General features: G+C 33.7%; 1 protein-coding gene across 3 annotated transcripts in view; it reads right to left on the reverse strand.

Annotated features, from left to right (window-relative positions):
* The window catches only part of LOC116350641 (apoptosis-stimulating of p53 protein 1), an 81,718-nt gene that overhangs the window by 39,931 nt on the left and 19,083 nt on the right, over window positions 1-22,704 (reverse strand). Inside the window, exon 2 of one of the 3 annotated variants that reach the window (XM_031782491.1) lies at window positions 4,579-4,919. The exons of the other annotated variants lie outside the window; for them this stretch is intronic. Coding sequence (XP_031638351.1) covers window positions 4,579-4,713 — 135 coding nt within the window. The 5' untranslated portion in view covers window positions 4,714-4,919. The remainder of the gene's footprint in view (window positions 1-4,578; window positions 4,920-22,704) is intronic. 3 annotated transcript variants of the gene reach the window in all.

Genomic DNA, 22,704 nt, shown 5'->3' on the forward strand with positions numbered 1-22,704 from the left:
TTTTCATTTAGAAGAAGAAAAAAATAAAAGAGCAGATGCAAATCCTGCACGTCAACATCACGAAATTGATTAGATATACAATATATCATGATAAAAGTCAATTCCAAAGCCCTATTGTGTGTAGCAAAATGATGCATTTATTTTCATTGTGTATTCAGAAAATCAAATAACATAAAAAAGTGCGTGCAAGCAACAAAACTTTATTGTACAGAAAAAGAGGCGATAAAACGATAAAATAACAATGTAAAACTTTTCAAATTCAATCTTCCATTCCTTTACACTTGTTGTCAGGTTTTTATATTGAGTCGGCACAAAAAGATGGGACAGAAATAAGTTTAGTTATCGCCATTCAAGTCAAAAGCCGATAGATTTACATAACAAATTTGTTTATAATAACAAATCGAAAAAGTTTATTATGCTAATGCCCATTTAAGCACTTCAATCATTCAACCCGCTTTTTGTGCGATGAAAAGAGTTTGGCTTACACTTCATTTCAGTTCGAAAAGTCACGATTTCCATTTCCATATTGTGTCGTATATCTATGTGTTGTTTCCACCTCGATTTCACTTGCAAACAAATTGTCCTTGCACATTCACTCATGCTATTTCTTCACAACTTAAAATGGTGTACAATGATTTTATGCAAAGAGCACAAGTTTTACGATGCGTCCATTGTATTTTAAAGCAGTGCAATTTTTGTATGTATCCATCATTTGAGCAGTATTTACATTCATTTAGCACCTTTCTTCAAGAGTTCTGTTTTTTATTTGTAACATCACATCAATAAGAATCAGTTCGCTTTGTCATACATTCCAAATAAAAGTGCCAAACGAAAAGAATAAAAAAGAAGAAGAAAAAAATGACATAATGTATCTTTAAATGGACAAAGAAGCTATGTTTGCACAAGAGTTGTGACAAAAGCCATTTCTACGGGCAATGTAGGAGGAGAGGAATCAAGTCAAAAGTAACATCTTGTCTCTCATATAAAATGAAGATCGCATGCCTGAATTGCTTTCATTCGAACTGAAAGCCATAGCGAAACCTTTCCACCGTATTCGGATTCGAAGGGCGGCAATAATGAACCATTGAAATGTACGTGAATTGTATATTCAGCAGTATCTTTTTTCATATTTCATGAGAAATGTGTTTTTTTGCCAAACATGATGTTTTAATGCTGCTGCCAAGTTGGCAGTGTCGACAGAGATACGTCATGTGCAAGGAAGGGTTTTTCATCATTAAAATGCTGTGTCATATTGTGTCACTGGCACGGCATACATGTATATATCTCTCTGCGTGTGTGTGTGCAAGCGAGAAATATAGTTGAGTTGGGTTTGTTTTCATTATGCATTCCGTGTTTTCATAATTTTCCCTTTTTTAATCAACTGCATTGCAGAACAACACAGTTCACATCACAAATATGCGAATATGGTTTCAAATACGACTTTTTTACACGTCGTTGCATTTTAGCGGCAAAATATGGCAAAATGATAAATGAATTCTGCAATTTTTTCCCGTTCACCTACTAGGAAAATTGAAACGCATCAGACCAATCGCTAAAATGGAAAATTATTTGTTCGAAATTTGAAAAAATAAAACTCTTGGGCGTAAAACGCAAAAAATGTGGCCATATCATTTTGGCAAGAGTTATTTGATACAATCTTTTCAACCGTCAATTTATCTTCACACTAGCGAATAAAATACTATATCGAAACCCATAAAAAATGGAAATTCAGCTACTGATTGTATGCAAAACTCTCAATCCACTGAGGTAATATCACTGAATCATGGAATAATTTTTTACACCTTTGTAACCACAGCATCCCCATTCGCAGCATTACACCTTGGCATGCGATTCAAAATAGTTGGATGGAGGTGCTAGCAATAACAACAACAACAAAAATTGAAAAGCTGCAAAAATTCAATGAATGAAAATTGGTTGTTGCGGCTTTCAACGACATAAATACATTCAGTATGCCGTACGGTAGCAAGGCGGAGAAAGATATAAGAAAAGTGCTGAAATTGAGTCGACGATATGTAATGCTGTAGACTGAAAGTCATCAGGGTGTTTAACAATCTGAAATATAAGAAATATCCGACAGCACACCAAAGGGCTGAACAATATTCTCACACCAGCTGAGCCACCGCACAATTTCATTATTATTATCCACAACAGTGAAAAAGCACTGAATACACAAGCAGGCTGCTGAAATGATTAGATGAATGTCTGTAGATCAACACAACGGATATATATATAGTATATATTACATATATAGATAGATAGAGAAACGAGCGAACGGCCCACAAAAATAAAATATTGAAGGAGAAAGAAAAAAAATTAAACGATATTGCATAAAATGTTACGATGTGAACAATTTGATGAAAATGTGGTGATGATCAAAATAAAAATGGTATTGATGTGGCAAACATCGGTAGACGGGCACTGACGTTGTCGAAACGACAATAAAAATCATCCCATAGACTTGATTTGCAATCATGAATCTGTAAAGTGAAAATACGTTTTAATAAGATCAGAGTCTACGCTCATAGTGGCTCCATTTTATATTGTATCGGCTGTGGCAAGGAAAATGGACAAAGAAATTGAGTGTGGCTCTTATGCTTATCAATATCTTCCGTTCGAATTTACACTCTTTACACCAATAACCTTTCACCAATTTGAAGAACAGAGACGACGATTTTATGTGTTATTCAAACGGATTTTAACCTATTCGGTTGTAGTGGTACGTATATAGCAATAATCGCATTAAAGGGCAAAAACCCATCTCTGGATTACCTGCAATACTCAATTTGTTTTCTGAATCCCTTGTGAACTATTATTCACAATGAGTCTTACTTATATGTTGTATGCATTTTATTATGTTCACCGTGTGTATACATCATTGGCTCATTGTATATTCGTTGCTGTTGCAAAACATGAATTCTCTTTTTACGGCTTGTGTATACTTCCTTTACAATGCGATTTCATAATTTTAAATCTCATTTTCTGATGTCTAAGTTGATGGGATCTATTTACCATCTATGTCGGCACACAAGCCATATCTTGGTTTCTTTCCACCGATTTTGCGAGTGAGTATATAAATCTGATTTCTTTTTCACTCGAAACCATAAGGCAAATGGTAACCGTGGCAAAAGGTTCTGATTTTAATGTCATTGTAAACATAGCAACGACGGTTAGATTTTCAGATTAAATCATTACTGACCTGAGTATGTTATTTTGCAAATGAAATTTGTATCTTTTCTTTTTGAATTCATCAGCAAAAATTTCTTATAAAGAAAAAGGTTGCACTGCCTTTATAACAGCATAATGATAAGCATAATTATACCTTTGCTTGATGATACGAATAACTTGAGGTGTGAACCGAAAATATTACATTTTGTAACCTGAACCCTTTTACAGATTGTTTTTTCAGTCAAAATGTATTGAGTTCGCAGAAAATAAAGGCAACTCCGTCATCCCCTTTTATTATTATTTAGTTGCAAAATATATAATGTAGCATTTTCCATGCAACAGGTCTATTTTCAATTTTACTTCATTAACTTTACACCAAAATCATGATAATTCAGTCGATTTTATTTTAATAATTCGTGACATATTTTATCTACAGTCGAATAATTTACAATAACAGACTTTTATCTCGTTGGGTTTATTTATTTAAAAAAATGCTCGGGCAGCAAATCTCATTAACAAATTAAAAAAATAATAATGATAATTAAATGAGATTCGATAACACTGTGCAGAGAACATTGAAGGATTTGTAGAATAAAAAAGTGAATACTTTGGTTTTGTCATAAAAATATAATCGTATTGAATCGATAATCCCAAATTTGGAATTTGGAATTAGAAATGATTGTAATCAACTGCTTTTTTGCACGAAAATAAGGCAATCACACCCGTTTGGAAGAAAAGTGACTGACTGACTGACTGACTAGCTGAAATCAACTAAAAATGAATTTTGTTAGCTAAAACCGACTACCTAGTCGACTTTAGTCGTCTATTTAACCAGACGACTTATTTGGGACGTTAGACGACTATAGAGTCAACTATGATTGAAGTCGATTTTAGTTATACTTTGCTATATTAATATAGTCGAATAAAGTCAAAATGACTTCGATCTCAGTCGGCTTAATCTGAAAACGTCCCAAATTGGACGACTGGCTAGCCAGTCAGTAATTTGCCACAGGGGCAGTCAGTCCATTGATTCACAATTTATTCAATCATTTAATTTGCAATTGATTGCATTCTATCAAACACTAAATGCTTGTTCCATTAAAATAATACATGCGGCTTCAATATAATATATTTTATCTGAGACTGACAATTGTCAATATGTTTTCTACGTAAAAATAATGAGTCAATAAGCTACTTAGCATATAAAAGGATTTATGTGAATTCTGAATAAATAAATTAAGTACCAAATAAACATATTTTGCAAGATAATTCAGGAAATAAATGAACACTTTTTTGGCATAATTTTTGAATGCAACAAATAATAAAATAATAATAGTCTATTGTAAAGTTGAGAATAGCATGCCTCGTTTTATGTGAACTTTTTGTTGTTACCTTTAAATCATTGACCGATGTTGTACGTGGTTCGCATGTTACCACCGTCGATGGTGATCGCTTTTGCGGTGCCGCGGATAATGTTGGTGGTTTTGGTAATGTACTCGTAACTGGTCGACAAACACACGCTAACATTTTTTCGTCAATTTATTTTTATTACAATTTCAATCGATATTTAAATATCGTCAACGATATGATTCGTTTAAATTGCAAATTGAAACTCCGCTCTTTTGGGGTTTTTTAACCAGTGTTTGATTTGTTTTTTTTTTGTCGTTTCAATCAATCATATATTTGCTGCGGCTTTGTTATTAGCAATGATGTCCAACTTTCCTACATTACATCTAAATAATACATACAGAAATGTATAGTCGTTAGTATGATGAATATTGTGTTCAATTTGTCGGCGTGTGCGTACGATTTAATTATTAATAGGCTGTTTGTCGAGCCATTAGCCATTCTTTTTTGTTATATTATGATTTATGGTTTTGATTAAAGCCCATGGTACATCGTCCATTATAACGGGATATCTTTCAAATCTCACAAACAGCGAGTTCTTTCTCATTATCGCCGTATCATTAGCGATAGTGTGAATTGGATGAACAAAAATCTCGCATTGAAAACCGAATCGATTCACAGACCATAGTCTGCAACAAGTGAACTCATGCCTACGTCAATTACCACCGCTGTTATTGTGGCTGTTATTATTATTATCATGCGTCATTACTGCAATATATTTTATTTTACGTGAATGCAGAATTCCATCACGTTCGATTCTAGTTATAATATTGGTCAACAATTCGAAGAAATGTCTACCTTTCATTTCAAGTTCCGTGCAACAAGTTATGCTCATTACGAGGATAATGGATGTTTGTTCATCAATATACGGTATTTAATTAGCAATCATTTGATAGAGAAGTCATCTGTGATAAAACACGCTGAAGCGATTGTGTCTCTTAATGATTTCATATTGGATATGCGTCGAATGTGGAAGGAATTTCAGTGATAGCAATCCGAATCAGCAAATCATTCATAATACGAACATCAAATGCAAGGAAATTCGGTTGTGTTATTATTCTCGATGAGGCGGGCAAATTCCGTCGAATAACTAATCATCTCTCCAAAGATAAATGCCATGGATTTTCTCAGCTTTTATTGTTTTCTTTTCAGGAATTAAGCTGTGACAGAATGTTTCGTGTTTTTGCCGAATTAATCATCGTTGTTATGAAAACTAACACTTCTAAGTAAAAGAAACAACTGCATGAGAAGTAAATATTTGCTATTTTGTTTGCACCCCAAGCATACACATATTTAAGTGGATAACAAACAGTGTTGGCACACAGTTTCCCATACTAATGAGCGAAAACCATTATGACTCACATTTAAACATTTTTCAGTTGTTTGAGTGCACATACAGTTGAATGTGGTAGAAATTCAGCACGTACAACATCAACCACGATACATATTGGTTTCGCGAAATTAATATTGTGACAAGATGAATTAAGCTGTCAATTCTCTGGATAACTGCCAACAATATGTTCGCAGTCTGAAGGAAATAAGACTGTCACAAAATATGATGCGGATCTTCTTTATGCAGTAACACTAGACAGCTTGTGACATTCAAATAACGAAAAAAAAAACGCAGAGCGCAGAGAAAAGAAAATGAGTATGAAAAGAGAAGAAGATGTGCTGTCATTGTGGTAAGCATCAAAATGATAGTTGTCGGAAATGATATGCAAAACACGGTCAGAATAGTTGAAATAATGTATTTTGTGTCTTATTGGTTATGTCAATTCCGATAGTTTTCTTGGTATATAGTAGAAAATAAATGATACAAATGACATTTACGTTATTCAAGTTTCATGGATTGTTCGCAAACAAGATGCGCAAATAAATATTTCTTAATTTGCAAACATCGAAACGTCCGTAGCCGGGAAATTAAATTTTTAATTTGTAAAGTATAATCAAGTAAAACTTGTTTAGTTTTGTACGAAAATCATACACATAACAAAGAGTAGCAGTTCAGACGGATGGAAAACAGAAATCAGCGCAAAAACAACCCAAAAGGCACAATTTTTATCATTACTATTATTCGAACAGTTTTTTTTTGCAGTTATATTATGCAATTCAAATAGGTTCAGTGAGCAAAAAATGTTATCCATAATTTTTTTGGACAGACAATTTTTAGTGGTGCTACTTATTACGGCCATACAAACACTAAACCAAATCCATTCCAACGAAAACTAATAAATCGAAAATTGCAATAAACACCAAGCCACCATGGTTAAAATTTATGTGTCATGAAAATTAGCACGATTTACCAATATTTTATGGTGGGATCATCTAATAAAACCACGATAACAGCTTAATGAATATTGATAGGTCATTTGGTGTACTAATAGAGCTCAATAAACTTAAAATGGCACGGTTGTAACAATGAAGAAACGGATGCCAAACAGTTTTCTTTGAGTGAATCATTAAAATGGTGAATATATATGCCGGATATTAAGTGGTTATTGAATAAATAATCTAATTGAAATATTGTTGTATCTGCGAAGTGGCTCATACAAAATACATATTGTTAAAAATAAAAGATCTATGATTACACTAAGGTCAAATGTGAGAGAGAAATTCTATTAATTTTATGTGCGGTGCACAATTCGATATACCAATGTTCGTGCTTATTCATGAATACCAGAGCAGAGGAATGGGTCCATTAAAAACGAAATGAGATATTAAATCCTGAATATGACCTGCATGTAAACTTGTATATTTTGTGTTGAAACATATATGTATAAATATATATGGAGAACGGAAATTTCAAAGCCAAACTATATCTTCTGCATAGAAGCTGTAGATGAAGAAAGATGTCATAATGGGACCGAAATTACTAACTGCACCAACAGCCGTTATAAATGAAGTTCTTCCCCTTTGTATCGCCAAAATGATCTGCATAGCATTGGTTTTCAGTAAAATGGTGCAATGGATGAGTGTTCCGTTTCAACAACATACAACACATATATATTAATGAACTTTTGCATAAAATTTGCAGCAAAAACTTCTGTTCGCATACTTTAAAATTTCATTGAACATACGATATTAATTTCCGAATAAGTTGCCAAGTTTTTGGTTTATGTCAAAAACTCGGACACTTGAAACTTTTGGAAATATTTTGAATTCTTTTTTGTCTTTCAAGCTTTATTCATCGATGCATTCAGGATTTGAATGATTAAAATCGGTTTTTTTTCTCTCGAGATTTTTTTCTATCTATTTTATTAATATTTATATGCTATGTAACATAACAAGCATGTACATGATGTATGGCTCAATGCTGCTGTCATTTGCTGCTAACGAACACATAACCTAAATCAATTTTTATGACACCATCATCGAGCATCTCGACAGCTCTGTTCCAAATACAATGCGATAGATACGAAGCAAATATCAAAATATTTATGATGTCCAGTCGCCCACATCATTCACTCTTACACACAATATACATCAATGATGACAATCATGTCACACTCTCGCCGTAAATAAAGCGTGAGAGCTTTTTTTTCAACGCACATCCACACAAAAACTAACACAAACACTTATACACCTCATGATAAAACACGAACTATCATCAACTGGTAATATGAAATAGAAGATAAAGAAAAACCGAAAAAAAAATGGAGATGCACAGACGAAACAAGAACGATATGAAGGTCGACTGAGCTTATTTCAGAAAACAAATTGTGTGTTGGGATGTTTTATCCCAGGGATAATTCGTCTATTTCACGCCAACAAGATTACGTTAGTCATGACTGCATTGTTTGCTGGTTGTGTGTAGTTTATAGGCCATAAAGTCCAACTATAAGAGCAACTAATCTGATGGATTGTTATCGATACATGCTCGAAACGTGGTGATTCCACATAACACGCATTAAATATTCAGAATTTCTAGTATATGATATCATGCATCTAAATACATCGATAAATGAATAATAAACATATTTCATCGTTGAGTGGCAGAGAATCACTGTATTAATATTGTGTAAATATTCAAGGAGCAGCATTGTAATAACAAATTAACTGTTGGACAGTAATCAAATCAACACATGGAATGATTTACAATCTGAACTAAAGTAAACAAATTGTTCATTGAATTTATGCTGATAAATTGCATTATTATAGTCAGTAAATACATGTTGCATACAGAAAGCTTTTGAGTAAATTACATTGAGTTAAACTTATTTATGACACGTATCGATCGAAGAATTTTGTCACCTCTCTGTCAATGCAGTGGCATACAATGTTGACAATCACGGACATGTATATTTATCCGTCGAAAATATTTGACATGCCATCAATTAATCTGGAAAATTGCATTTATTCGGCCATTCAATCGATAGAATTGATTGATTTGAATTGAAACCAAAAAAAAAAAAATTAAAGGTTATATCATGTATGCATTGACTGAAACGCAATAGAAACCATCAACTTTTCAATGACTTCATTTGAATTCAATCAATTTGTATACATTTTAATTAAACAACAGTGTTCGCAAGAACAATATTTCAGGTACGGCTACATAATTATGAAATGTGTTCATCTGTGTATACCGAAATGCCACTAATGAATCCTATGTGAATAACGTAAAACAATGTTTACATTTAATACCGTACATCAAATACCTCAAATGGAATGTTAAATAGAAAATGTGCATGGAACAGTAAAGTTGTGTTGAATTAGTAAGCAAAATGAGCGACATTGTATCACATTCAGTTGGGCGAACGGGCGAGAGAAGAAGATAGATAAACATGAAACGTACCAGTGTAAACAGGAGTTTCAAAAGTGACGAAAAGAGTATACTAAAGCCTATATGTGATATTTTCAAATGGTTACCATGCATTGTTACATTGAAGCGATGCCAACACACGTTTTTATCCATGTTCTTTTGCTCGATGGGTGTGTGTGTGTGTTTTTTTTTTTTTGTTTACCTCTGTAACGGTATTCTTATGGTGGTAATGTCAACTGAATGAAGCAAACGTAAATATAGCAGCGATTTTAAAATGTAAAAATCGTTTCTTTTTCCCGATGACATTTTTCGTGAAATGCTTTGAATATTTACGCAGAAGGAAACGATGAACGAAAGAAAGTGTTATTTCATATAGCACATCGCAATGGCAGTTATCATTTGAATATTCGCGAATTTATTTACTTTTACACATATGCAAATTGCAAATGAAATTTTACACGGTTCTCACTCTCGATTCTCTCGCACTTCCAACTCAAATAAGAAACGAAAGTCTTGTAAAGAATGTTCAAGGGAAAATTCGCAGCGTACCGATTTTAAACCAAATATATATTACGTAGTGCAAACGAGTGCGCAATGAATTCCAAAAAAGAACTGAATATGGGGAATTTTCACAAATTGGAACCTATTGTTGAATTACAGCATGAATTATGAACATAAGATTGTTTTTTTTTTCGACTATTGTGATCATTTTTGTTATCTTCCTATGCCACATTTGCCATTGCCGTGTTTTGTTGCTCATTTGTTGTTGTTGTTGTGAATTTCACATGGTTGCCGTTGTGTTGGTGTTAAAACTTTCTAACGTTCATTGAAAAGTGTTTATGTTTCGTAATGTACCGCCGTTGATTTTAATGAAGCTCTTTTCAATGTTTGCAACATTCAAAATGTGCACGAATTGATGGCTTTAATGTATACTACTCCAAGTGAACTGCAATAAAAAGCCACTAATGCATTTTTTTACTTCAAGTCGGTATGCTTTTTTTATTGACAATCCCAACGATATAAATAATAATATAAAATAGTTTACTGGATTAAGGAGCGCTGTATAAGTGCCATTCATAGTATTTTCTACATAAATTTCCACTCATTGCTAATGTTTTCATTCGCAATGAAAACACACTCCATTGAATGTTGATTACAAACATGTTTTTGGCATATTATTTCATATGTATTTTTTGTTTTGGTTCAAACATAAAATCGCACAAAAAATTCCGAATGAAATAATAATATTGTACAATAGATTGGTGTGTGTTGTTCTGTCAATAGAAAAAAAATGTGGGTTTTGTTTATCCAGAATTATTCTTGCAATTTAATTGGGTGTTATTTTTATATGGAATTTTCTAGCAATATGATGTTGTTCCATTTTATGTGAAAAAGAAACGACCAATATTTTCCCAACTTTTCAAATTGCTCTGAGGCAAATCAATCGATCTTCTTTTGGAAAATGTGTTGGGAGAACGCTTCAACTGTTTTTCAACACAATTGCTCTTGTTCTCATATCAAATCCCAGCATTCACTTTTAACAAGCCATCAATCTCGTATTACGATTCATATATTGACGTGAATGTATTTTTTTTCCACCTATCTTTTGGATGGATCCGAACGTGGATGATAAATAAACATGATTAATGAATGCCGTATGATGCGGTTCACCTCTTTCATCACATGTGTAAATATTTAATGAACACGATTGCCGGAAACGAAAATTGGCATAAATTGTAATTGGATTGGCGCTTAGACTATGTGTGCAACTATGTGCATATGTTCGAATCAGAATGTGTTTGAATGACAGAATAATGTGTTTATTTGATTTGCAAAATGCCATCATGATTATTTCAAGGCTCCGAGATTCGCAGCCATAAATCCACAAAAGTCCACAAATCCCTTTTTTATGGTATCTGCACTGTGTCAGCAGCAACACATACGAAACAGAGAAAAAAAACTGCAATTTAATTTCATTTGAAACGATGTACACATGTGCCCACAACAACATCGATTTAAATGCCATGCACCTTCGGTGTATTCATTGAATATGGCATGTGACGCTCAACACTCTTTTTTATTCGCTCGCAGAAAAGTAAACACCACACCAATCATTTGCTCCGGTATTATTGTTTGTTTTGACATCTACGTTGTCCTTCGTTTTACTGCTTTCCTTTTTCTGACTCTTTGCTTTTTTTGATAAAAATGTGACCGAAGTAGAAAAGACATCAATATTTACGAAAAGTGTTTGAAACCTTCGTGTCCACTTGTGATATTGCTCTCTGTATAATGAATAAAAGCACCTCGTATCCGGGATTCACTATGATACAACGCTTTTTGACTCACTCATCAATTCTACAACCTTTCCTTTTGGTTGTCTCTTTTGTTTCGGTATTGTGCGCCATCAACCCGAATTTATACAGTTTATTTTTATCACAATAACGATGACTCATGCCCATCCACAAAACAAACTAACGAAACATTCTTTGAGCATAAATTAAATAAATTATTTAAACGTCTTGCATTAACTTTTCATTTTAAATGATTCTGAGTAACGAGCAGTACGTGGTGCGCAAGCACTCGACACGAGCAAAAATGTGTTTCTATTGTCAGTGCCATGGATGATGATAGAAAAAAGAGAGAAAAAGCAGTGTTCACCAAATACAATAGGACAGTTTTTTGCCGTTTTTTTCTCTTTTCATTTCTTGACTGCAGTAAGTATATTTCAATTAAAAGAATCTCTTCTTTTTTTTTAACTGCACGAGCATCAGCAAAATTTACTATTTTGCTCATTTTTATTTTCTTTCATTAATATACTGCTCTATTTGCATATCACTGGCACGCTGAAGAGGCCAAATGAAAGGTAACACCTACGAGACCTTTTAGCATCCAACAAATTTTTTAAGTACATTATGGCAAACGAAAGCTTCTTTCAACACATTCCAAAGCGATGGTGCCGCGAAACATTACCCCGCAAAAAGAGTGTATGTGTTGTGATGAGAAAACAAAACGAACAACCGACAACAGCATCGAGTTGCAACAAAGTGTGCCAAAACGCACGTCGACGAGCTTATTATTTTGAATGAATAACAAAGTATATTAATTAAAATATAAAGATGGAATTAGTACAAGAGAGTTAACGCAGCAAAATGGGATAGCCCGGAACTCAATGGAAAATAGACAACAAAACAAACAAAAAATTATATTAACAATAGAGTCTCATGGTATAATTTAATGCGAAACATTCAATACTTGTGACAATAAAGAAGCGACTAAATGGGCAAATGACTTGGAAAAATGTCGTTTTTTTTATCAATGAATCACTATAAATGGCTTCAAAGTCTTAGTACACTATGAAACTTCGAGATAGAAAAAGTGCTTTCATTCTTGAAAGGGCGCAATTGATTGAATCGATTTGAACAGAGAACACTTTTTGCCGTGGCAAAAGACGAGTCAACGATGCATTTTCTTTGATTTCCAATTTCCTTTTTATACTCAACTATTGCTTTGGTTCACGGCATACTACGCTGCTGTCAAAAGAAATGCAAATTTTTCATAGATAAGTTTTTTTTCTTTATCAAAATAAAAATAATATCGAAGATTGTTGTCAACTTTTTAATTGCATTCCTTCAAATTGATTAAAAGCTCTTCAACTTTTTTTGAATGGCTTTTCAAACAAAAAGAAACAAATATATTAGATTATCATCTTGATTTTTACAAAGTGCAGCATTTGCCTTCAGAACAAATTACATCTCAAGGTATCGCTGGAATAAAACAGGGGAGCCAGATACCTAATACACTTTTATATGTAGATTCCCATAATCTGCGAATCGAAACGTGGCAATCAAAATCGCTTTGATTTCATCGACAGAATAAGCATTAAATCAACTAAAAAATTGTTGAAATTTGACCTTTTGAATATCAATTTCCGATATCTTATACCACTTGTAAATAAATTCGTCTCATTTCAATTTGTCTGGTGTTATCCATGTTTCTGTCGTACGTTTTTTTTCGGTTACTGTTGTTGCTTTTGTTGTTCCACATGTCTTTCATTTTATTGCTGGGATTTCGCGGATAAAATTGATCTTCATGGGAATACATGCGTGACACTTGAGAGAAGATAATGAAATGTATTCAATGCATTTTCAATGTGTGCTTTGAATTGGAAAACAAACTCGGCTTCGAAGAGATGGAGTAAAAGGAAAGAGAGAGAAAAAATGGTACTCAAACGATTGAATCGCGACAGCATGTGTGCTAGATATTATATGGAGCTTTCATTCATATGAGGGTTCTTTGAATGTGTTCATGCGATTGTTGGCTCAAGCCCGCAATCGTCTGGCAAAATACATGATTAAAATGTACGTATACTTTTTGAAATATGTTCACGATCTGCCACTTCGAATATGATTGAATGGCGATAGTTTAAATAAAGCGTTCACTTCAATCACATTTCTTTTGCTGCAAACAGTTCTTTCTCTGAAAGGCAAATATATACATAATTTGTTATAGAGGAATTTCGAAAATATTGGCATTCGTCATTTCAATCAAATTGGAAAAATTCCCTTTGTGATGCGTTCTAGTTGAGAAAGAGAAAGAAAAAAAGCTGGAATAAGAATAATAAAAATTGATGTATGTCTCAAAGAATGGATCGAAATCAATTTCCGTTCTTTTTTTCTATTTTCAATGTCGTCGACTTCCATACTTCTCTTCACATTCTTTTTCGTCAATGAATGTAAGAAAAAGAAGAAAAACTTTGCATAAAGTTGAGTGCGCTACTTTTGCATCTATCGTTTCACTTTCGTTTGGCACGTTCCAACACTGGCAATCGTATGAAAAAGCACCTTTGTCGTTGTAGGTGCCAACGATCCTTGAAAATGAATGAGTTTCAAGTTGAATTGGTAATAATGAGAAGAGGAAAATGAATTTCCTTATTTATCATGGTTCATAAAATCTTGTTTGCCAGCAATACATACTCAACGCAACACACATTCGGATGTTGCCGTGATAAATATATTCTGAGAATATCGCCCTTCAAGCGATTAAAAAACCAAACAAACAGCGAGGCGTTTCAATGACTTCGTTAAGCTCTTTCGTCTTTTTTCTTCTTCGTCATTCATTTTCAATGCAGCTATATTGTTTTTTTATTTGGATCGTGCGAACGAATAGCCTCCGGTTAGTATTTATTCCATTTTATTATGGCTGCTACTGCATGTTCAATGAACGTGTTTTCAATTTTATCAGCGTAACAAATTTCTCGAATGAAAATACGAAAAATAATAAGAAAAATCGACAAATTCAATATTTTGCCACAGTCCTGTTACGGCGGAAATACTTCTTTTTTTCAATCTTCTTTCATCCAACGCTTGAAATGACATCAAGTACACTGAAGATTGCTGAATTGCTTGTGTCGTTGTTGTTGTGGCTGATGTTGCTTTTTTGCGCTATTTTATCACCTAAATCCAATTCCACATAAGAGGAAACAAACTTCGAGAGCTGCTAACAACCCAACGGCTTTGGATATCGGACTTACTCTTGTAATGTACCGATGACAGAAAGAATTCCAGAAATGCGAACACCGTGATAATAAGCCATGTTATATCGATATGAATTCAATAGCAATATGTTATATCTTTAATCGGTCTCAAGTTGAATGTAGTTCACTTAACTTTATGGTTTATTGAGCAGCAATAAATACACCTAGTTGTTCACTTCGAACTATATCAAAGCAATTGGCAGCTTTAAAGCGATTGGTTCCATTTTTGAGAGATGGACGTGAGCATTACTGTCGTTAAATAAAAGTTTAATGTGCGATAAAGTGCTAATTTCAATGGGAATATGCTTCTCATTTTGCAGCTCAAATTCACGGCATTTTTTTCGTACCCAATTCCATCGTTGACATATTATTCAACATAAATATTTCAATTTAATTTTACCTCTTCTGTTGGTATTCCATTACTATCGATATTCGTTTTTTTCCCTCTCCCCCCTGTCTCTCGCTCGCTCTCGATTTTAATAAAGTTGTTGTACGTCGATCAAATGGCATGGCCAATTTGTAAAACTGAACAATCGTTAGGTAAATTGAACTTGTTTGAATTCATTTTTAAACGAAACGTGTTAATGTTAAGTGTTTCCATGTTTTACATTTTTATGCGACAAAAAAACTGTGTTTTGTTGATTTTTCACTTTAAATGAACCCACTATGTACAGTTGGCACGTGTACCAAAAAAAGAACTACGCTTCTTTGTATTTTGATCACGAGGGCAACAAAAATCATTAAAATATCACGAAATATGTACTTTCACAATGATAAAATCATATCGCAATATAATGAGAATTTTTTCTTTGTTTTCTTTTACTTCTGTTTCGTTTGACATAAAAGAAGTGGTGAAAGTAGCAAATTGTCTTTGTCATTGCTGTTGTTAGACCTGTCAAAATCCATTTGTGTAACCGAACCACTCAATTCCATGCTGACTAGCAATTTTGTTTGGCCAAATAAGGAATGAAAACGAAACAATATTCTGAAACAAATTCAATTTGTAATTTAAAACGTAACGTTGCTGTTATCGGCATTTTACTGGCAACGAAACGATGGAATGATTCACAAAAAGAATTGAACAGCAACAAAAAATAAATAAATAAATCGAAGCATACCACATTTGTTCACAATTTTAACGATGAAACAAACTGACAAAAGAGAAAGACTTCGTTCGACTTTGCTTCTCATTTTTTTAAACTCTCCTCGGAGATGAGCTCTTCTTTTTTCTTCGTTTTTTTTTCACTGCTGCATTCAAGTTGAATCCAAGTAGAAAAAAGGGAATATTGAAAAAGACTAGATCCAAGATTTCAAATCACATTAAGAAGAAATGGGAAATAAAGTACACTCCGATATCGGATGATGTGGATTCAAGTGAATAAAAAAAACACACACACACAAAGTGAAAAGATTCCGTCTATGCAGTATTAATGTTTAACGTCATCAGCCATATCTGTTGGTAGATATGTCAACACATTTCACATTTTTCTTAACCAGTGTGAGTGACGATGGAAAATTTAAAATTTATCGATGGTATACTCTTTATGTTCTATCGCACCATATTTTGCTCTATGATTCCGAGCATTCGACGCTTCGTTTATTACTACCACTTTAAATGTAACTCAAGTGCTTAAGTTGGCGTAAGCACTCAAGTGAAAAGCACAGTGTGCCGTGTGTATATAATGTACAAGATTTATACATTGAAACACTATTCCTCCTATACATATACACGAAATGTATACGAAAACGAAAAAAAAAATCTTTCTTTGCAGCATCTTTTTCTTTTTCCATCTGCCCGTATGATGTACTTGCATATCCATCAATGTATGCATTCGATTCCTTTTTTTCCCTACGCGTAAATTGTCGTAGCTACTTGTTAACACAATTTTGCTACGGCTTCTGTGTGGAAAGTAATTTAAAACAGAACGTGCAAAAGAAAGAATGGATTTTATTTGGTACATAATGTATATGGCCAAGAGGTGATAAACTAAACTGAATCAATTCGCAAAGAAAATCGGAATGTGTCAACACCCGCCTAAAATATTGCAATTAACAGCCAGAGAGAGAGAGAAAAAAGTAGTAAAAATGACATAAACGCAGACAGTGCAAATGCTCGACTTGCTGAAAAATTAACAACGATATAATCTCCTTAAACCCGCATAATTGAATTTAATGTTATATGACAAATTCCGCAACGGAACGGGATGTGGATCGAGCTCTCTGGAGATATTTTCCCATTCATTTCGCCGATATATATATTCTTACGCAGCATTTAACGTTTTTCTTGTGTCAAGTAAATTTATTCATGCTGTCGTAAACCGTCCATTAACAGCCATTTTTTATTGTCTATATTTTTTACGGTACAATTTATCATGAAGAAAAATGGTGACAGCTGAAATCAGCTCAGTTTAATCAAAATTTATAATATTTTTCAATTCGCGTAACTGATGATAGACAACGATTTTGGCAAATCGTCGAGCCAAATTCGAAGTGTCTATGTGCCGTGCCTGTGATGAGCTTTTAACCTTGCTCATGACATCACATTGATAAATGTTTCATGAAATGTTCATTGAATTCAAGGAAATCCCAACCATTCATTACTATCAGTCAATTATGTTTGGAGGGTAAATTGTCAAATATTTAAGAAGAAAAAATGACAAATTTCCATGTCAATTCTGTCATTGCAACTAGATGTGCAAACCAAACTATTTCCAAGTCATTGTGGTTTAAATATTGTACACACAAAACTGTTTGTGCATTCATTGTGCATCATCAGATAGCGTGAATGTCGCGAATGACGTTGTTATAGTGACGAGATTAATTAGGTTTCCAACATTTCGATTGCAAATAGAAGTGGTATTTGCAGCGCTGCATGTACATTGTACACATCAATGACCCGTTTACGATGAAAACAACCAAAAAGCAAATAACACATCGCATCGTGTCAATCATACTTCAATAAAAATCTGTCCAATTTATTACGCCATATTCAATGGAAACGATGTAATTGGTTTTTCGCCCGTGTGTTTTCCATATCAATTGTTTGCTATGCCGACTTTTGGTTGAGTAAATTGGCAGCGTTTGCTATTGCCGTACAATGAACGCCAGATCAGTGTTTATAAATTAATGAATCACTGATATATTTGGTTCAATGTATTCAACAATGGTGTGGCGCACATACAAATTGTATGATACAATGCCAAATGTTGGATACAATGTACGAATTTAATCAGAGATTGATGCTCGTATGACAAATCAGAGGAGAAAAAAATGATTAACGCTTGAATCGAATGAATGTCATGGACGTTCAGCAAATAAAACTTTCAGCAAAGAGTAAATATTTGGTTCTTTTGAAACAAAATTCACTTGGTTAATGTCTTCAAAAAGTTTCCCCATGTGTTTGAACAATTCAACCAGAACCGAGTAAAAGTTGCATTTCCTCTAAACTTTTCCAACATTTTTAAGTGCATAAAGTGTCCGCAAATGGAACAAATCCCATTCCATAACATTACATCGATGAACAGAAACTTCTATTCCAAGCAAAGAACAAAGTGAATTCCACTTCGGTTGCAATGGAGCTAACCATGGTCCCATTGGTATGAAACCAAATTACATAATGGTTGAATAAACAACCTGCATACGAACAAAAAAGTTTCTTTTTTTGGTATTATGAGTTTCATATGTAACTAAACGGTGCGATAAGTATGCTCAAAGTTGTTAAAGGAGCAATATTTCTCTTGTAGATTTTCAAAACTTAAGATATACTAGATACATGTGCAACCACTTCAGTTCCCAATCAAATTGATTGCATGCGTTCTTGATGATACCATGCGATTCAATTCGATAATACCATGTTCATACGCACCATAGTACGGTAGCAAAATGTATTCCATTTTTAGTATGAAATATTTGTTGATTGAAACGTTAAATTGCTATCGCAACCAATGAAATTGCTCTCAAGCTGCATCAATGTAATTGATCATCTATATTATAACAAAACAACAACGAAAACTAAAATGAATGACCACAGCACAGGAAGTAATTAATATCAATCATTTGGGTTTGATCATATAAACTAAGGTTTTATTTATTGAAATAGTCTTAAATTGGTTCAGGAATGTTAAAGAATTGAAAAATAATAAATGCCATGGGTTAAGCGGCTCCAAAAACCGGTTTCGTGAATATTCACTGAATAATGCGTGAACGCGTAGAATGTGGCATGGCGAGAAAGAGGCAGCAACCGAATAAGGGATTAAGAGCAAGAAAGATGAAAAAAGAACTCCTAGATACATAATGCGCGGCGATTTTGATCTAAAGTTATGAAAAAAAGCTGTTGAAAAGATCAGAGATACAAAACTATGACCTTGATTATTTTTACAACGCAATTTTTTTTTCTCTTCTCTTTCTTCTTTCTTATTCTTGAGCATCAAACTATATTACATATTATACACGCAATATTCAAACCATTGTTAATGTTCTGCTCATGCTTAAGATGCCACTAGTTGAGAGAGAGACAACAAAAAAAAAACAGGCAGCGTACTTCTAGAGACGTAATTATTTTGACCTTCAGACAAAATGTATAAGAAAAAACTAAGAAATAAAACATTCAAACACGGTTGTCACGTTTTGCTAGCGCTACTTCATCAATACCACATGGGCATGTGTTGCGCACATACACACACACCTTAATTATTTAGGAGGTTTTGCACACGTATTTCAATTCAATTGTTTTTTTTCTGTTCCTCTCCCGTTGGTTATGTCGCACACTTTTATACCTGTCGTATCTTCCTCTTGGCAAAGCTATTTTTAGTGTAATTATTCGCATCATTTATAGCGAGCCTACATTGACAGCGAGCGCTTGATTGAGTGAATGGGCTTGGAAGTGAATTTTATGCCTTTTTGCAGATGATAGGTATGTATTATTTGTTTATAAAAATGGGAAAGATTTGAATCTCTGCATAGGCGCAAAAACATCGAACAATAACTTTCTCAAATGGTATGGTAAACTGTTTGCTAATGAAATTTTAAAAGGTCACCCAACCGTCTGTACAGAATTGTTTGCGCTTCAATCGAGCAGAAGGAAATGTTTTCGAATGGTACCAACAATGAAATTTCCGTTGGTTTCCACTTCAATGTATCATGCTCATTTCTTTATGGTGTATGCACAATTACATGTCAATCACCACCATTTCAGGTGCACATTCAAATGCCATTCCATCGAAGAGGCAAGTGAAGCGTTGCCGTGCTCAAAGTGAATTAGTTTAGTGTAAATAGGCGATAGTCAATGTATAATCGATGTTATGATGCAAATCAAAATTTGATTTCGCTGCGAAATAAAATATAATCAAATGAAATCATAGCCTTTTATATGTCACATACATATCTACTTTATAATGCTAATGCAGTTGCTAAGTAATTCATTCAAATAATTCCAATCCATTAAACGCAAACCGAAGAGTATGCGTTGATCAAAGTGAATGTTTTGTGTGTGTGTATGGCAGCTCTTTTGCACTCAAATGATTATTTTTCATGTTTTAGTGTTGGAACGGATACGTATATTCGTTCTGTCATCGGGTGCGCAAATAATCCGAATATTTCACCACTATGTTGAATATTCATTCATACATGCTCATTCAGTCTTGTAATTAATGCTCGCTAAGTTTTCATGTGCATTGCACATGTCTCTCGTGTTCAGCAAAAATCCATTACGAATGTACACGCTAATCCAGCGAATGTATATTTATATTCAACGGTTTTCAAAGAAGCTATGTGAAAAACATATTCTCACATACTTTCACATAATGAGATTCGCACAAAGAATCATCGCGTTTTCGTAGAAAGCATCACAAATAACACACAGTCATGACATTCAATTAAGGCATATTAGTCATAAATCTAACAGGTAGATTTATTATTCGCTTTAAATGTAATATTTACTAACTGTTTTCAATGAACAAAACAATGGCCATTTTTGTGTAAAACTTTCAATGTACATTTTCACTCTGCATCTCCGGCACCGTCACAAATCAGATGAATAATCCGTGTTTCATTAGCAGATGGTACTACGACAGCAATCTGATCCGAATGTATGTGTGCGTGTGTGCATTTGTATGAATATTTTGCAAATAATTTGGTTTCGATATGTAAACGTTATTACCACCGTGGTAATTTACCAGAGATATGTCGGCAAATATCAACCGAACATAAAATGAATCGATTTCATGAAATAACATGAATTGAATAACAATTTTGATTGAAATCGGTTTTGAATGCCAGAAATTGTTTGCTTTGCAAACTGCAATGGAATTTTGTATCCATACAAATTGATTTGGAATTCAATGGAATTTGATGTTATCAAAATCAATTAATGCATAATAGAGACGGTATTAAAATATGCATGACAATTAATCTGATAGAATTTTGGCGATAAATTAGTCAATTCAAACAAAATTTATAATTTTCTGTGTCTCAAAAGCGGTTTTCATCATTGATATGTTACAGAGGTTTTAGAGTATATTTGCATTTTCTCTATTATGTTACCGAGAATCATGAAGCATGGCACACGTTTGTTGAGCGCTTTCTGTTATATTGATTGATAGAGTATTATCTGCCAACCTACTTTACAGCAAGTTTATCCTATTTCTTGCATGCACGTTGTGTCAGCGGTTTTACCAAGATCTGTGTCCAACTGTGTCGACAATTAAAAATAATGTTCACTTTCTCTGGAAACATCGTGTATTAATAGCAATTAATTTGGTTCAGTCCTCAGGCAATTGTGTTGCTGAGGATAAGTTTCTGTCATTGTTTGGTTACCAACGGACGATGTATATTGGGCCGTGCGTATCTCTTTCCCTTCGTCTTCCATGTTTCTCCATGTGCTACACGATAATAAACAAGCCATGGCTTGATTCATCAGCTCAAACGGCAATTCGTTTTCCACTGCCATTTGTCGTTGTCTCCATTTAAAGAAGAGATTGAAAAAGTTTACGAGAAAATCCATTATAGTTTAAATGCTTTTCAAGTTATGCTTGGCTTTTATCTGGTGTAGCCATAGCCGTGATTTCGATTTGATTTATGCCACAACTTCAGAGTTTTACCATTCGAACTTCATTGGAATCTGTTTTTTTTTTCTTCTTCTTTTTCGACTTTATTCTTTTGCAGTCCTTCATCCTACGTAGGATTTCGTCAGTCTATGATAAATTTCAATTAAACGTTGACAGTATCATTAGATGGACGCATGCATTTTTTATATAGTTTGAAGAAAGTTGCGGCACGGTAAGAATCCGTTCACCTTGGGCAAATGAACGAGATGAGAATTAATGACATCATTTGAAATCCCGTGGCCACAGGGTGGAGATGTTGTTGTTGTGATAAAACCGGACACACAATATGAATATAACTTTATTGTTACGGATTTTATGAATCGTTCAGTGAAGCAAACTAAAACGCAATTTGCATTGGCCTGCATACGTGAAATGAAATGGGAATAGGAGTGCCAGATTACAAACACATGCAGCCAACGATAATATATGGATTATTATCATTTATATAATTAGGCGGTTTGTGCTCGAATTTCGATGCGAATGTGTATGTCGGAAAAAGCAATTGCACAAATTAGTTCAATGGGATTTCCGATAAGAGCCAAAGACATTTCAAGAGTGGTTTCAAGTGCTAATATGGAGATAAAGATACATTATTATTACTGCAGCATATTTGAAATTTTGGAGGGTTGCCTTTTTTGGATTGCTCGACCCAATGAACAGGAATAACAATGACGAATCACACATAATCTTCTTATTCGCTATAAGATGATTTT

This window comes from Contarinia nasturtii, unplaced genomic scaffold (genome assembly GCF_009176525.2).
Source record: "Contarinia nasturtii isolate CC-2019 unplaced genomic scaffold, AAFC_CNas_1.1 Cnas_scaffold_4311, whole genome shotgun sequence".
NCBI lineage: Eukaryota > Metazoa > Arthropoda > Insecta > Diptera > Cecidomyiidae > Contarinia > Contarinia nasturtii.